The 18157-nt window shown below is 38.4% G+C and overlaps 1 protein-coding gene across 1 annotated transcript in view; it reads left to right on the top strand.

Annotated features, from left to right (window-relative positions):
* Nucleotides 1–18157, top strand: part of tyw1 (tRNA-yW synthesizing protein 1 homolog (S. cerevisiae)) — a 63768-nt gene that overhangs the window by 33440 nt on the left and 12171 nt on the right. The window contains exons 13-14 of the mRNA XM_031284888.2: nt 1459–1594; nt 7225–7335. Of these exons, the coding sequence (XP_031140748.1) occupies nt 1459–1594; nt 7225–7335 (247 nt within the window). The remainder of the gene's footprint in view (nt 1–1458; nt 1595–7224; nt 7336–18157) is intronic.

The following is an 18157-nucleotide window of genomic DNA, read 5'->3' as shown; positions in this document are numbered from 1 at the left end:
GTGTTTTCGGGGCAACATTGCCATGCACTAAACAGCGTGTTAAAGCAGACATCTATTGTATTATGTTAGCTAACACAACGGTTACTATACTCTTGGGTTTCATTCAAGAATGAGTTTGTCGATTGTGTTTTGAATAATTCTAATAACTTGTTTATTTTGAGCAGACCAACAGTGACAGACTGAAAGTTTATGCACATTCATTTTATTGAACCAGTTGTTCACTTCCATATTGACAAGGAAATTATCTCTGGCTTTCTGTGTTTGGGCTGCAGTTGCAAAGTGTTTCCTATTTAGTAGCCACTTGAACTTTCTTTATATTAAAAAAATAAATTTGCTTGATACAGACAACATTTTAAAATACCAACTATTTGGGAGGAATTGTGGTTCGGTTACAAAAACAATATGGAAGTATATTGATGACAAAAGATTTGCGAGAGCACAAAAAACCCTAGGCTGTTTGTTCGCTTGACTTGTTTGAAATAAGTTTACATGTCCAGAGATTTACATTGGTTTCTCTCAGTCTACATGCCCTTTGACCTAAACATTCTCAAGAAGCCACTCTGTCCAGAAGCCTTGCAGGTTGTCATCAAGACATACGCTGCTGACATAGTTTATATGTCAGCTAACTTGCATCGAGCAGGTTGATGGTGAGGACCGCAGTAATCAGCTGTTTTGTTCCTGTCTGCCAGAGCCACCTGGTTGGAGATAAGCTGATGCAGTTTATTGGGAGAACTGTTTCTTATAGGAAGATTTACCAGAAGTAGAAATAGCTGAATTTCCAGACTTTCTCTCTCCTTGCTCATTTGGCTAATTGGTTGTTTTTGCATCTTTACATAATCGCCTCACTTGCACAGCAACTATTTTTTATTTCCCATCTAAAGACAAATTGTAGGGGGTAGTGCCCTTCTTGCTTTAGTCATAGGAATCTTTTACACTTTTCTGATTCTCTTTGCTAGTCTGGTGCATCCTCCTGCTCTTACAGATTGTGCCACAAGCTAATGTCTCTCCTTATTTAATATTGATGAGAAGCACTCCTTTTCACAGCTTCCTCCTCCTCTGCCCTCTCATATTGCCATCATCTGTCTACGCGATAAATTCTTTGCTTTTAGCACAACTACATAGGGTGTTTCATGTTGTTGCATGGATATTATTGAATCAAGATGGAAAAAGAATATACTGAGTGAAGCTGAGTGACCGATCCAAATGTTTGCTATTTTGTCTCACATTAAAGGAGTACATTTGTGTGCTTCAGAGCTGACAGAAGTACACCCATGTGTTTGGAGAGTATGTAAAGGTTTGATGATAAAATTATTTTTGTTTTCCTTTTAGTTCTAATGTTTTTTTCAAATGATCTCTACATGTAGGCTTTGTACTACCTTTTTTAGGAGACTCTCTTTCTCTCTCAAAACTGGATCATTCTTATCCTCATTTCTCCTCTATATTTTCTATAATTTCCAGGAGCCTGGTGCCAGTTACCCAGTTGTACGTTAGTGTGGACGCCAGCACCAAAGACAGTCTGAAGAAGATTGACCGACCACTTTTCAAGGACTTCTGGCCCCGCTTCCTGGATAGCCTCAGGGCCCTGGGAGAGAAGGTAAAACTGCCCACTGAGTTAGTTTGTAGGGGTGTGCAAAAAATTCAAGTCGCAATTCAAGCTCTACCGATTCAAAATTGATTCATAGAATTCCAAAAAACTTTTTTAATTGTATGTCTACTGTAATCACATGGGAAAAGTAACTACATTTACATATTGTGAATCGATTTTTGAATCGAGAATTTGTTTTTGAATCGAAAATCGATTTTGAATCGAATCTTGAGCCTAAAAATCGATATTGAATCGAATCGTGACATTTTCTGAATCGTGCACCCCTATTAGTTTGGTTTCCTAGTAGTAGTTTGGTTGGCTAGCTCTGTCTTCGTAAGCATAATTTATGATATATAAATAAATGTGTTATCGGCAGGTTCTTATAGTAACATTGGACTCAGCTATAAATTTTTTTTAAAAAAAGCTTTGTGCAGCTCCCTGGATTAAGAGTTTCAAATATATTGTTCATACATTACTCAAGTTTGCTTGATTCACATATAAATGTAAAGATGCAGCATTTGTTGTTCTTGTGTCAGGTAGCTGGGCAATTTGGTAAGCGTACAAAAGTCCAGGACTTGATATTTACAGGAAAAGAAAGCTGAGAGTTTGAAAGAACTTTTTTTGTTATCTTTATCTCTGTAAAGCACTGTACCAGCTAACAACAACATGTATTAGGAATTGCCACTTATATTGTGTGCCATTAAGGTAGCCTCAACAAACTGTAAACACTGTGATTGTGTTTTAACAGGTCAGAATAGTTTATTATCTCAAGCTTGACCACATTGTTTTAATTCCCTCGACTTCGTAATTCTGCATCACAAGTATACACATTGCATTGTATGGCGATTTTTTTTTTAATTATCTGCAATTGAGTGTGGAACAAATGTTCTACTTGAAAATGTGCCCTGCTTCATTACTTGCATACATTTTATTTTATGAATTTGATGGTTTTTTTCCTATTCTTCTTCTTATAATCTCACCGTTGTGCCTAAATTATCTTCAGAATCAGCATACCTGAGATTAACAGAAATGTTCAGGCTAGGCTCTGGCTTAGTTTTAGAGGTTGTTTTGTATTTTTTAAGGATGTCAGTTAGTTCTGATAAAAACAAAACAAATCTGACTCAAGTCTAGGGATGCAGATAAATTATTTTTCTCTGCATCCCTCTCTAGGTTTGGGGAATTTGTGGTAATGTGTTATGGGATTAAACCTTTGAAAGGATTTAAACTTTATCTACTTTTAAACTGTTCTGTCTCACTCTGCCCTTAAAATGTACTAAAGCTCCACAACAACTGAAGTGTAAATTGTGTAAATCATTTCTATCTCTGTTAGTGTGTTTCCTAGAAAGCCAACGTGAGGAAAGAATATGGTGTTTGGGTGCATTGGCAAATCGACCTTGAGAAAGATGTAGGCTGTGAAGTTTCTCAGAGGGGGCCTGTTTTACACCTATCTGTAATGGGCCGGCTTCCTCTTGTTCAATGCTTTAGCAAACTATGGACAAATTCATTACCACTCAGCTTGAGGTGTTGGTGACTGCGCGGCTCGAGGCAAATCACTGGCGATGGATCATTGCACTCTAATTGCATCTAGAGCACCATTTTCACCCCATGCCAATGAGCAGATATCAATGTGGCATAACTGCAGGGGTGGGCAAAATAACGGGGGGCATCTCAGGATTGAATAAATCAATAGCCTTCTGCCATTATGAAGTTAAGATGTTCCATTTCTGTCTGTGGTCATTTTTAAAGTCATTACAGTATCCCCTACTGTAGTCATTACCACATTTTATAGACCCTGAGCTGTTTGCTTACAGACTCATATAGCTGCCTCAATCTAGACTGTAATTACTGTATGATATATAGTGATATATATTATTGATATATATATATATATATATATATATATATATAATTTTTTTTTTTTTTTTAAAGATTATTTTTTTGGGCATTTCCGCCCAAAAAAATATTTTATAATGGATAGGACAGTTAGATATGAAAGGGGATGCAGGAAACAGGTCGGACTCGAACCCTGGACCTTCTGCGTCGAGGAATAAACCTCTACACATGTGCGCCTGCTCAACCAATCGAGCCAACCCGGCCACACTATAGTGACATTTTTAAATGTTTGAAAAATGCAGGGCAAACACCTTTTATAGTGTTTGGCAAGTTCTCTATCTGAGCTCTAGGGCTGGGTACCGAATTCGATACTTTTTAGGCGCCGACCGAATTGCCTCCTTAGTATCGAGTATCGGAAAATGCCTCATCATTTAATACCAAATTTGAATACCTAGGGAGTAAATCTCGTCCGTGTCAGTGAGCCAATAAGCATGCAGCATGCTTCTACCAATATCTAATAATGCTGGTGATTGGCTGTCTAACGTTACACTTAGTAGAGACACGGAGGAAAAACTCTGTTACACACAGAGAGCAGGGAACAGGGAGTTGAAAAATAAATTAAAAAAGATTTGTGCCGAAATGTTGTAATTTCTTTTTGTTAAAATGGATTTTATAAAATTGGTAACGAAAAAAGTATCGTTTTCAAAGTCATGGTATTGGTATCGGTACTGGTATAGAAAAGTTTTGAACAGTACCCAGCCCTACTGACCATATTATGACAAACATACATTCAAACAATCAACCTGTGGACATAAGATACATCTAATGTATGATGCTGGACTGGCGATTATGGATATGTTAGTATCACTGATTTTCCACCCTCTGTGACACAAGTCACAAAGTCCTGCTGGACCACTGACTGACACTTTTGTCCGCTGGCACATTCACTGTATACTCGCTGGAATCTCATTATATCCAAAACTGCATCACAGTTTGTCTGTTAATGGATCCATCAAGCTATAGAAGTACATTTATAATTGGGGTCAAACAAATGTCTAATGATATTAAGGTTTTCTGGCTCAGCATTCTCATAGCGCATTTTAGACACCCCGAGCATTACACCAAATGTTAAATCTCTGTACTGCGAAAACGTGAGCGACAACAATCATGTGCCCAGATCTCTGTCATAGTATATGGAAGTATTTATGCATCTTCTTTTCTCTGGTCAACATTATTTTTAAACATTATTATGTATCTTTTTAGTGTGATGTGTTTGAAGAGTGATCATTTGAATAGCATTTGGACTCTGATCCTTCAGTGGAACAGTAGCTTATTGTGGCAGCCAGCATAATGTGAGTTCTTACTGTTGATGTATTTAAACTGCAGTGCACAGTTGTGGTGGATTGCATGGTGTTGTATGACTGAATGGAGATAAACATGAATCATTCATGATAATGTTAAAGGTATGGTCATATGGTTGGACATGTTTTGTCCCTTTGCATATTCAAGCGTTGATGAAATGATAAGGAGGGCACTGGATGTATATACTGCATATTTTATAAATGCTTTAAATATTGTAACCAAGACTAACTTGCATAACAACCCTGTGAGTCAATAGAGTTTCATGAACAAAGTTCTTGTATTGCCACTTTAAAACACAACCCCAAACCAGACATTTGTGCATACAAGCATATATGGTTACTTAGCATTATTAGTATGATTATAATTTGCCCCAGATGGTTGTATGTGTACTTGTGTGTTTACACATGTACATGCCAGTGTGACAATATGGTTTGCCTGTGTGCAACTTCCCATTTTCCAAAAATAAACTCTCTTTCTGTTCCCACCTCCCTCTGTCTCAGCTCCATATTCTTAAGTCAGCGTTTTATGGTGGGCTCTATCTCTAACTTTCCTTACTGCTTATCCCTCTCTGTTCTCCTCCACTTGGCCTCCCTGACAGTGCGCTAGGGGATTGATAGAGTTGTGCCTCAGTGTCAGATTTGGAATAGAAGCCGCCTAAAATACCTCACCTCCCTGCTTCCACTGGCCAATTATCCCCTTCCCTACTGGGTTGAATGGACCTAGTGTTATAGATAACCTTCCAGTGAGAGAGGGAGAGGGTGAAGAAATGTGCTCTCTCTTCTCCCATTGTCATTTACTTTTTTCTGTTCTATTAATATACGTTTCTCATGTCCTCTGTCCTTACCAGTCCCCTTTTTTCATCTCCCCGTCTATCCCTGTCTGTCTTCCTCTCCATCATATTCTCAATAATCCTCTTTCTCCTGCTATACAGAAACAACAATAGCCTGAATCTACACCATTAAACTGTGAGCTGGGCTTTTGTCACTACTTTATTCATCCAGGGAAAGTTAACTGAGCACGTAAAAGAGTGATGTCCACATCAGGTTTTCTTGACCTTGACCTCGATTCAAATTATTTGCCAATACATAGTCCAGTCTAATATTTTTTTTTAAAACTCATATTTATGTTTATTCTTTTCTTAATAAAACAGCTGCGCATTGTACCAACAACATAAAGTAGGCATACATTTAAAATGTCTAATCCTTCCAATTGATTAAAAGTTCATTGAGAAAATATAGCCAAGTGTTCTGTCAGTGTGGACCTATTGTGGAAGCAGGCATGGAATAATTTGAATAGCCCCTCTTCAACCTCAGAATAATTAAAACCTAAAGGTAAAATCAATTATTTTAACTATAAAAACCACACTTCTGACCCGTAGTGCACCTGCTAATTGTTGCGTTCAAATTTGGTTGATTCTGCTCACATAGCTTGCTTCCACATCCTTATTTGATAGTGCTGGTTGTTCTTTATTTATTTTGTTCAATACACGGCTCCCTCCCTGTTCACTCACTGACAATGCTATGGAGTTCCAGTATTGGGAGGTTTGGGACATTTTAACAGCTGGTGTAGCTGGAGTACTGGAGTATATAAGCATTGGAATAATAACTCAAATTTCCAGTTCTATTGCAGCATTTGTTGGAGCATTAGTAAACATGTAACACTTCCTTTAACAGTTCTGTTACTGTATTATTCAGACAGAAAGTGGGTGGTTGACAGGACATCTGTGAGCTGCTGTGTTGCCTGTGGAGGACAGATGTTGGTGACAACAAACTGCCATGGTCATTTATTTAAAAGAGGATAAGTCCAGAAATTTGGGTTTGAATTTAAAATAAGTCACCAGCACAACTGCGATAGTGAGCAAAATCGTTTGAGGCATCTAGTGATCTTATACCGACGTGTGCCAGAGGATGGCAACGCATGCTTGTTTTCCCTGATTCGAATGAATAACACCTTTGTACGTACATACTATGTATGTATTTATGTATGTACAGTATGATCTTCAAGCAAGTGTGTTATGAAGTTTTTTCTTTGCTCCAGCAAACACCTAGCTCATGGCAGCACTCACTGTTATAACACCTAATCTAATTCTGGTTTATAACAGTGGCCAAGAAACTGTGTGAATTCAGTTGTAAAGATGAGGATTTTTTTTTACTAAACTAGAGGTTTGAATTTTCTGTAAAATGTGTTGCACAAATGTGTGGTTGGCTCAGAATCTGTCGAGCAATGCCAAGCTGTTGAACACTACTTGCATGCATTTTTTTGTCTTCATGATATGTAAACAATCTGATTAATCAATAAAGTAAATGTCTTTGTTGAATGTGGTCATTTAAGAAGGGGAATATGGAAGAATAAAAATAGGCCTAATACATTAAATATGCAACACACTATTACCACAACTATCTCATGTTTATGCCCTCACTTTTTGACCCTTTTCATCAATCCAGAGACAGAGGACGGTGTATAGACTGACGCTGGTAAAGGCCTGGAATGTGGAGGAGATGCAGTCCTACTCAGAGCTCATTGCTTTGGGCCAGCCGGACTTCATCGAGGTCAAGGTAGGGTTCAGCAGCATGTACTTTATATCTGCTTGTGTTTTCTGTTTTCCCTCTCAGTTAATGTCTTATTTATCATCAGTGTCATTTTTCACGGTGCAATAATTGTCTGCACATTAACATTGTTCCCACACATTATTTTTCTGTACTGAGCTTTGATGTGTGTCTGGAGTAAACTCTCTTAATAGCAAAGCCTTTTGCATTATTTTGCAGTCATTTACATTCATCTCATTAATGAGTTTTCTAAAAGGTAAATGAGCCAGCCACCATTAACTCTTTTGAGGGAATATCTTAGCACATTATATTTTCTGCCACATACAGTACACATTATCCGCAATCCATTAAATATACCAACTTGTAACATTATGTACCGCCCTTGTCTCAGAAATATAGTGTTGTTCCCAGCTGAAAGGAAACAAGTAGAAATAAATGACAATTTAATGGGAAACATTTGTAATTAGTTCAAGAGCCCCAGACATACAAAGGAAAGAGAATTAGCATCTCCTCCTTCCATCTTCCTCGCTGGTCTCTCTGGCACTCCACCAATGTATACATCAAGGGAACAGGCTGAACAAACAACCTGATATTCAAACTGAAAGCTGAACATTCTTCACGTTATGTATCCTTTCTAATTTTTCAAAATCCCAAACGGAAGAGCTACAACATATCCTATTAAATATCTTGATTACTCTCACAAAGTGTTATAATTATTTAAAGCTTGTATTATTTAAGAACTACCAGGGTCATTTTGCGTGCACGTTTGTCTAACTATGAATTATTGATGTTGTCAGTAAATGGTCTGTTTTATGCGTGAGTATGAGAGTTTCTGGGTGCCTTGGTTGGTGAGCTGTTTGTGAGTTTGTGACTGTGAGAGGCAGAGCTAACTTGATAACTTAGTTGCTTTTCCCCCTATCAAATAAATTAAAACTTTGTAGCTTTGTTGCAGCAGAGCCAATGTGGTGCTGGATGTGTGGATCTACCGCTAATCTGTGCAAAACACCAACACTGCTGTTGTGCTAACACACCCTGCAGGATTTTTGTAGTCAGAATGTGTGTCCATACAGATGTAAGTGTCACAATTCAATGGAATGATGGGCTGTGGACCATGTCGACCATGTCACATTTGGCAGACATGGTATTAATAGTATTGGAAGGGGCACCTGGTGGCAGTCTGAGCTATGGTTGTCATAGTGACAACCAACCTGAGTCGGTGTCGATTATTCAGTGCATTACATCAAGGTACGATCCCAGTAATAACAGGGGCAGTAGTAGTTACAGCTGGAGCAGCAGCAGTAGTAGATCCAGCCATCTCTCTTCTTGCCTGTAAGTGTCAGAATCATCATCAGAATTTAAGAACGCCTAATTCACCGAGATTATTTTAGGCTGAGCTTCCTTTTACTTATTTTGTTCTAATAGTCTGATTATTTTTCGCCTTGAGAGTTTGTAACACATTATCATATTCAACTTTTGGGGGGGCTTAATCTCTCTCAAGTCTTTGCAGCACAGTGTCTTGGTTATACTCAAAACCTCATAACCTGCCATTTCCTCTTTAAGATTTGAAAAGGTTTTGGGAGATTACTTTACAGTTGTACAAGCAAGCTGCATGCCCAATATGATGTATGAAAATAGGGAAACAAGTGCAAAACGGAATGCATCCATGGCAGGACCTGCATAACAAAAGACCTTCTCTCAGCTAGTAATCCACAGCCATTATCAACACAGTTTAAGTTATCGTAAATAACAGTGAGAGGCTTTGACAGTAACACTGAAATTTGAACTGACCTGACCTGGTTGACCAAAGTACCATAAAGTGGCATTATAGTCACCGGTGGCTCAAAAACATCACAAAAGACTTGAAGTGCAATAACAGTTTTTATATGCTGCCGTTCAATTTGTGCAATAACAATATTAATGCTGCTTTCAAACTACTTTTTTTTATTTTTTTTAATGTCATAATTAAATATAACACTGTAGCATTTGTATTTATTTATTTTCAAACTTTGTTTTAAGTGAAAATACAGTATTTATGAGCCAGTGGAACAACATTTCGTTCGTATGTGCACTCTGTATGTACAGTTGAATGACAATAAAGGCTATATATCTATCTATCTAAGTGAAAACTTGTGAGAGTTTTCTCCTGTGCAGGACATGCCATAAGTCAGGAGAGGTGTAGTATCTTGCCAGAGAAGGCAAATATGGTCATTTTTCTGCAAAAGAACTGCTAAAGTTTGAAGCTGGTTGGCATACCAACTCAACATTTATTTTGTTGTTACTTGTTAATAGTGTAACTGTTATTTGTGAAATTATTGTAGTTGTGTGTTAGGTGACTTAGGTTTACTTATTATATATTTAAGTACTTTAAAACGTTAATATATTGTTAAATTTAATAATTTTCAATTTTAAAAAAAACGCCATAAAAGAGCCTTTCTTTGATGTCATTTTTCAGTTTTTCAAGAATCTGTTAGGAATCGGAATCATTTTAAAAGTACCGGTTCGGCATCGGAATCGTAAAAATCCAAATGGTACCCAACCCTAATGTGCACTGGCTGAATTAACACAACTTTTATGCATTTCTTTCACATCTACTGCAGTCATATTCACTGTGTTCACTCGGAAGGAATCAGTTCACATGGCTAGGCACTTGTAATGACATCTCGAACATGTTAAGAGGCTAAAAGCACGTTTAAAACCTGCCCCGTTTCGGCTGCCTGGGTGCGAAACTGTAGCAGGAGCATAACTCGGTGTAGGCAACACCGATTATTTTCGTTTTTCTCGCTACTGACTCACTCACTCCGTGACCACAAACAACATAGCTACGTGTTGAAAACGACCGGAATTCTCCTTTAAGTTAATATTTAAGAACTTGAAGAGTTTAAATGGTCACAAATGGTAATTTTTATTATATTTCCCATTGGAATGCTTTATCCAGTGGCACTTTGTTTATGTCATGTTATTGTATTTTCACCTCACACATTCGTTTCTTCAGTTTATTTGTCAGTTGTGTTGCATTAAATAGATTCTCCAAAAACGCTAAAATCTCATTTAAGCACCCGTATGTGTAGTTGCTTCCTATCTGAAAGATAATAAGCAGTGTTGCTTCTCTGCCTGGTGTGACTGCTGCATTATCATTTCATTATTTTTATCTATTCTATGCCACAGCTGTCATCATGCTTTAGTATGATTATTAATTTGTTTGTGGCGGGTCCAACATGCTTTTCTTTTCAATTATGATGAGCTTGTCTGAATGGGCTGTGGACATTAAGGGACTCAGCAGTGCATTTTTTTTACATACTGTAGCTGCTACGTCTGTTGATATGTGGACTTTCCTTTATTCTTTTTAAAGCACTTTGTAACCCTTTGTTTGGGGTGCCGTTCTTTATTATTGCATGTAGTATACTTTCCTTCCCCCTTTAGTTTATTTTGCCTTTGAGCATAAAACACTGCACTCATGGGAAAATAGTCAAACTAAGAACTTTTGTTCTTTGTTTTGATGATGTAGTCTGCCTCACAGAAAAAAAAACTGTACCCGAATTTGCTGTTTGGTGCAGTTTATCCTCTGTTCCTTTTAAACAGTGCCTAGACTCTATACAAATCAGGACAGCACAATGAATTGTCTCTACCTCAGATAGCAGAGATAAGAGAGAGCCCTGACCTTTTGAAGTCAACTAAAGTTAAGATTTAGATGTATTATATTTTCATTCCACTGCAGAGGTGAAAGCTAATTGCTTTGAACAGGTGATCTGCTCATTTGTCAGGCCTCATCCTGCCTCCCCCCACACACATAAATACACACACCGAGACACGCTTCATCCATTACCTTATGTGTCCAATTACATGCGTCCCTCATCCTAAACGTCCCGCTATAAAGGCAAAAGAACAGGTGATATTTCCCACAGACAAAGTTAGCATTCATGAAGCACCTATTTCCACATGGAGCCACCACATGATGGGAATACCTTCCCAAATCCTTTCATTCATAATCCAGAGCACATCTCATTGCTGCACTAGAGTTCCATCAATGGCCAGTCTCCACTGCTCCCAGCTATTGCAGTTATTACTTTCTTTAACCTTCATTTTTCCAGGCTAGGTTTACTGAGCTGAATGGTCTTTTTCAGCAGCCTGCTGCTCACAGTTACACATAACACATCTCTGCTTCTGTGGGAATTTCTGGGAGTCTCATAGTCGGCAAATCTACCAAATTCTGCTCGTGTGTTGTGTTGCCGTTTGAAAAACAGTTTCCTGTCTTTTTGTTTTGGTACACAACTAGGCGGGCCAACATTTATTGTGAACCTAAATTGATATGCAGGCTGGATCAAAACCTGCCGGGTTCGGCCTGCGGGCCTTGAGTTTGACACATGTGATCTAGTGGTTGTTTTTGTTGTTTACCAGCAATTTACTGGTGAAATAAGTTATTGTTATTACATTTTTAATACATCATTTAATTTTGACCATATGGCCTTAGCAATAAACAAGCCATTCTTAAATGTCGCCGGCTGTCGTTTTGTGCTCCTTTTTTCTTTTTTAAATATATACATATTTTTTTTAAATCTTTTTAAAAGTATCGTTTTAGGCACCGGCACCGTTTTAAAAGTTTCGTTTTAGCACCGGTATCGGAAAAAAACCCAAACGATACCCAACCCTAGACATAAGGCATCAATCATTTTCCTCAAACTATCAGTCTTTAGCAACTAGTTGTGCCTGCTGGCCCACACACTGAGTAAATTAAGTCTAGAAATGCGTCTGTTTTGCTGTCTCGGTGCACATCCTTGACATCTGCATCTGAAATGCCAAGATCTCCTTTGTTGTTGCAATTTGGTGCTGCTGGTGCAGAAATAAGAGCCCACCACACACACCAGAATCACTTATGACCCAACTTACTTTGTTGAAAAGGTGCAGGCGCATAGTAGAAAGTAATACTGTTGTAGCCTTGAGCAGCCTATTGATTAAACTGTTCACACTAGACACTTTAGCACTATCTGCAGATTATCAGTTAGCCAACATTGCAGCACTGTATACAGAACATGCAGACCATGGAAGATAAAACACATTCACCACAAGCTAGTGAAGCCCACTTGAGCTCAGAGTTCACACTGACAAAACATTTAAAAACAAATCAGGGTGGAGTTTTCTTCATTTTTTTATCATTTTAATTAATTGGTGAACATTTAGACGTGCATAGTACAAGGAACAAGTACTGTAGGTATTTCTTTACAGTACATGTTTTTAAGGATTGCTTTACATTGCAAAGTTAATCATTATTTTTGCACTTGAATAACAAAATCTGACACATTTATCCTATGATTACAAATCACTATGTATTTGTAATGCAGCACCACATGCAGCTGACACATTTCAATATATTTAGTGTATTTAAAACAACACATTTGGAGGATTTGTACATTTCTATGACAATAAAAATGCATCCTTCATTTGGCTGATTTCATAACAAAAGTGTGGCCACCAGGTGCACAAACCAAACGCATCAAACAGTTGCTCACAGTGCAAACAGAGACGGACAGCTTCATTCAAACTAACATCGATATAACTTTTACTACAAAATCAACCAACTTTCAGCGCTGTCAGAAAACTGCAGCATTATACTGGTTTCCCACTTAAAATAATGAGACGAGGTAGCCGGTGCTGTAATGAGGGGTTCCTTAAGTCGCCAGTCGAAGCATGTGGTTTTTCCCCCTAACAAAGTGTTTATGGGGAATCTTGCTGTGTTGTGATGCACCCATTCCCAACTCATCTCCCTGTGTCTTTTTCCCTCTTTAAATTCTGTTAATTGTGTTCAAATCTGCTCTTGCACTCAAATTTGTCATGTTTGGTAAATGTCAAGGCAATTTTTTTTGCCATCTGTGTAAAAATGAATTCGACCAGCTGTATGACAATTAAAGGATCCCCATCTATCTCCTCTCTTCCTTTCCTCTACGTTAAACTAATCGTGTCTACTCACACAGCGTTTTTATTGCTACTTACTAATCAACAACTTGCTTCAAGGACGTCATGGCTTCATCATGGGGTTTATGATGTGCTGCTGATGGGTGGGGAAAAAAAAACACACACTTCTGAATCTAAGTTGTCCCCTGAGACTTGGCTGGCTTTTCTATTAAGGATTTCTTGTAGGAGTGTGTATTGATCCACCACTACATGGCATTTCATTATATCAGAGAGAGCACAACACTAACAAGACAGCGGGGACCATTGGATTGGACAGATAATGAGAGATACCCATCAAATGTGGCTGTGTGATATATAAATATATAGGTAAACTATTAAGCTCTACTCACATTTTCTACTTTGTTCATCCACTGCTTCCTTTCATCACACAAAGAGAGCAGAACACATCAATTCTTGACATTTTTTGTTATGCTCTGGAGGATAAGAAGATGGATACCAAGCATACACACATAAAAAAACAACTCTATGAACGTCACATAGACACCTCTGTTGTCGACCAATAGATTTAACAACAATTATGATAATCAATAAATTACAATTAATTCATCAGTGCTGAACATTCTCTGGTTCCATCTTCCAATGTGAAGATTTGCTGCTTCCTTGTTTTTACATCATTGTAAAGGGAATGTCTCTGGGGTTTGGACTGTTGGTTAGACAAAACCAATTTGGCAACTTAACATTTTCACTATTTTCTGACATTCCATAGACTAAACGATAGATTAGTCTTAAAAATAATTGACATATCATCACATTAACAACATTACTTTCAGCGCTACTCCCTCACATATTATCAGTTGGTCGTGGTTGTGGCAATGCAGTTCATTTTTATATTTCATACCCCCTTTGACCTGGCATTGTCTAAAACCCTGATCTACAGTTGATGATTCATTTCTCCAACTTTATAAAGTGTTTCACTTCCTCAAAGTCTGACCTTCGGAGGAGTGAAAATCACAGAAAAAAACTCCTCTAATCCGGACAATCAATTATTGAACCGGTCTCACTGGCAACAGGTAAAGGGTCACTGTCAGGGTGAACTCTCCCTCTCTTTTCTCATCTCTCTCTTGTCTTTCATCTCTAAATTACCTCCTCTGTCTCTCTCTTATCTCTCTTCACCCCTGCTTCCCTTCCTCCTGCCTATGAGCAGTATACCGTCCTCCACTGAACAGATGAACCCCTCTGGCTGCTGAGCTTCGGGCAAGCTATCGACTGCAGCATCCTGAGCTCAGTAATTAGTGCGTGCCAGGATGGACTGGTGGCAGGATGATGGAGGGAAATGCTCTATCATATCACCAGCTCTCAAATTAGCCCTGACTGATGGGAGCCCAGGCCATTAGCATCAGGTCTGTGGAAAGGTTTTAATAGTAATAATAACGTGGACTTTTCTATATTTTCTATATATTTATATACAGTATACTATATAATGAGAGTAACAAAGTGCTTCAGAGACACACAAGAGTGATAACCATGATCGGACACATTAAACAATACATTTAGCAACTTGAAAAAGGCGCAGTTATAAAAATGGACCTCAGATAGGTAGTTATTTAAGCTTTTTAAAATACAGTTTTGGATTATTCCAAATGCAAATTCACTGACGTCTTTGGTCTTTAGTCTAGGGACTCTAGGGGAAAAACGTTTTGTGAGACAGGATATTAGGGACAAATAAGCTCAGTAATTAAAGTAGAAGGGGGACAAAAGATGTTTGTAAAGTAAGACTTTGAAAACAATTCCGAAATCCCCTCGAAGCTATTGCAGGAATGCACAGTTGATGGCTATGTGATCTTTCTTTTGTTTCTTTTAATGTCTCTCTGCTGGGTTTTAATTTATTGATGATTAATTTAAAGATGAAAGCAAGCTTATTGCCCATGGCCAGAAAGCAAAGAATTAAAATAATTATTTGGTGCGAAAATAAAAGCAGTGTTTCCGATACTCATGTTCTACTTGGGCACCCCGCCCAGATAAATAAAATCTGAATGACATTTCTTTTCCAATCAACGATGATTTTTTTTATAGTGCACACAGACCAGCAGCCTCCAGCCCCTCCCCCTGGGGGAAAGTTGTGCGGCGTATGCATGTCACAGCGTCAACAATTCACTTCAGGCTCAGAGTCAGGCTTACGTTAGTAGTAGCACACTGCTTGTGGCTTCCCGTGCCGAGCACCGAGCCTTCAGTTCTCGTTCTCTCTGTGACAGTATTTATTAACTGTAACGTTACTTATGCACTCGACCAAATTACACCAGGCGTTTCATTAAGCTTGCTGTAAAAGTTTCAAACTACAATCCAGAGTTGTTTAAATGACAGAAATCTGTTCAGATTAGATCTTTATGAGTGCAACACGGACATTGACAAAACAGTGTGTGAGGTGTTTTCTTGGCATTGGAACCATTTGCTGTTGAGTGGATTTTTTCCTCCTATCTCTAATAGACAGATCGGTGACAAATAAAAGTAAAAACCAACATGAAGTGTCGTAGTAAGGTGTTAGGCAACAATAAGACACCAGAAGATCGTCAGTGCTCTTTGCCATAAGTTCTTGAAGTATCTGGAACTCTTCCCCCATTTTCGTTTTGGTGATGGTGGTCCAGAGTATGTTCCAAAATCTCCCTTAGGTGTTTAAGTGGGCTGAGGTCTGTTGACTGTGAAGGCCCATGATAGCATATCATTTACATTTTCACATTAAACTCTTCAGTGAGCCCTCCCGCCCTGTGGATGTAGTCATGTTCATCCTGGGAGAGACTTTTCCAATCAGGAATTATAAATCACTCTTTCTGTCATCACAACTTTGGATCTGTAAAAATTATGTATTGCATGGGGGGGGGGGGGGTGTCCACTGCAGGACCTTTGTTATTGACCCATTAGTTATTAGTCCATCATCCTATTAGGTGCAACACATTCTACCTGCTCAATTTACTGCCCACTGTCCAATTGTTGTCCAATGTGTGATTTATTATCTCGGTGTTGCATCAATACCACTTACCTGCCACTGGTCCCTCACTTGCCCAGGCAGGAAATGGATTACTAAAAGAGAGGGAGAGAGAAGGGATTGGGCAAGGGCATAAATGTACAGAGATAAATTTGACCAAACACACACAGCTATATGTCGCGCACAGGGAGGGGGGCCTTGAAGATCAGCATTCATGATTTCCATTAAAGGCGAAAGATTATTTGTGAACAGGCGAAGGCCTCTTACTTTTTCCCTCCGTCTCTCCCACACCCTCATAACTTCCTCAATGATACATTTCATTCATTCCCTCCATATATCTCAAAGATCTTTTCCCATCTCCTCCTATTGCTCCATCCTCATGACTGGTCCATTCCTGGTGATTTATACCGAGTCCTGGATAGTTGATCTTTATTCAGCGTGCCTCCAGGCAAGGCTGATAACACCAAGGTCTCTCATCAATTCGGTCCTCCGCCCCTGTCCTGTCTTGCCCCCCAGCAGCACGCTTCCTCTCTCTCTCAACCTCTAAAGATACGGTTCACTTTCTGTTTAAGTTTTCTGGTTGCCGTGAATTCGCAAGCAGCCCTACAAGATATATGTGGTTAAATTACTGAAGAAATGGCTCCAGTTCACAACTGGAGACAGAGATCCCCTATGGCTGCTGAGCGGACAGGCTCAAATTGATGTGAATGGCACTCTCGAAATAGCTGGATCAATGGTAGAAAGAGTTGAGTTGTTAGAATGTTTCTTGTGTAGTTTGCTTGAGAGGAAAAACTTAAAGTGAGAAGTCTTTTTGTTTCCTAAGACAAACCACATCTTTCATTGGTATACATTTTATTGGATTTAGGACACTGGCCTCAGCCATCAGATTGGTGGAGTTTTGATGTCTTGCTCCTGTGAAATAGTGAAACATCTTGTATTCAATCTTCCCTGGGTATGACATTTTTTCACTGGTCAGAACTTTTTTACTTCCAATAGTTCAGAGTCATAGAGATTATTTGCACAAGTCAGAAGAATATTGCTGAGGGAGGGCTTTTTATCACCATATATAGCTGTCTAAACAATAATAAAAAGATGAATGTAGGTAAATATGCAAAGATAACTAAAAAATAAAACAGAATTTAACCTTCTTTTTTTTTTAACCTGTATGGTTTTGATCAATTGAGATTTTCATAATTTAGCACCACTAATGTTAACGAAGATCATTTTACATTTATACATTTTAAATCTTCAAAGATGAAAAACTGCACTGTAAATCATCTCTGTCCAGTTATGATTTTCTCTGTCCAGTAGAAATACAACTACCCGATTATTTAAGCAAAGTTATGCAAATAATTCTGGCTAATGGGGCTTATATCCTCAGGTAAGATCTTCCCTGCTTCCAAGATGGCAGCATGTCTCTCTGTGTGTCTGTTTTTTTTTTTATAAACTGTTGTGGTTGATATTTGTTTGTTCACATGTTGAATTGAATAACACAACTTTGACTGATTTATATTCAGCATGTTTGCACCAAAGGGATGTGATAGCACAGTGTAACTATGAATTCCAAACTAAACGTACTCATGTGTATGACACTGCAGATAAAAGATTACTGCAATGCGGTCTGCCTGGTCTACAGGTTCACATCATAGTATTGTTGCATAGGGCAGAAACACACATATAGACAGTTCAGTATACTTTTTAAAAACTCCTTTACACACTGCTAGTTTGGATATGACCATCATCCAACACCTTGGTTTGTGGAGACATTTCTCCAGCACACAGTTGTATGGTATACTGTACATTCTTGGTTTTTCCTGCACTTTTTGTTCAAAAGTATGCTGTGTTTTTGTAAAGGTACATGCCTGCTGCATGTCATCCCTCTCACTGTTACCTTAACCTTACTGTCTCTCTCATCACTGAACTATTTCAAGACAAAAATACAAT

The sequence above is a fragment of the Sander lucioperca genome, chromosome 5 (assembly GCF_008315115.2).
Source record: "Sander lucioperca isolate FBNREF2018 chromosome 5, SLUC_FBN_1.2, whole genome shotgun sequence".
Classification (NCBI taxonomy): domain Eukaryota; kingdom Metazoa; phylum Chordata; class Actinopteri; order Perciformes; family Percidae; genus Sander; species Sander lucioperca.
The sequence above is the reverse complement of the archived record's forward strand: the minus strand, read 5'-3'. Positions and strand labels throughout refer to the sequence as shown.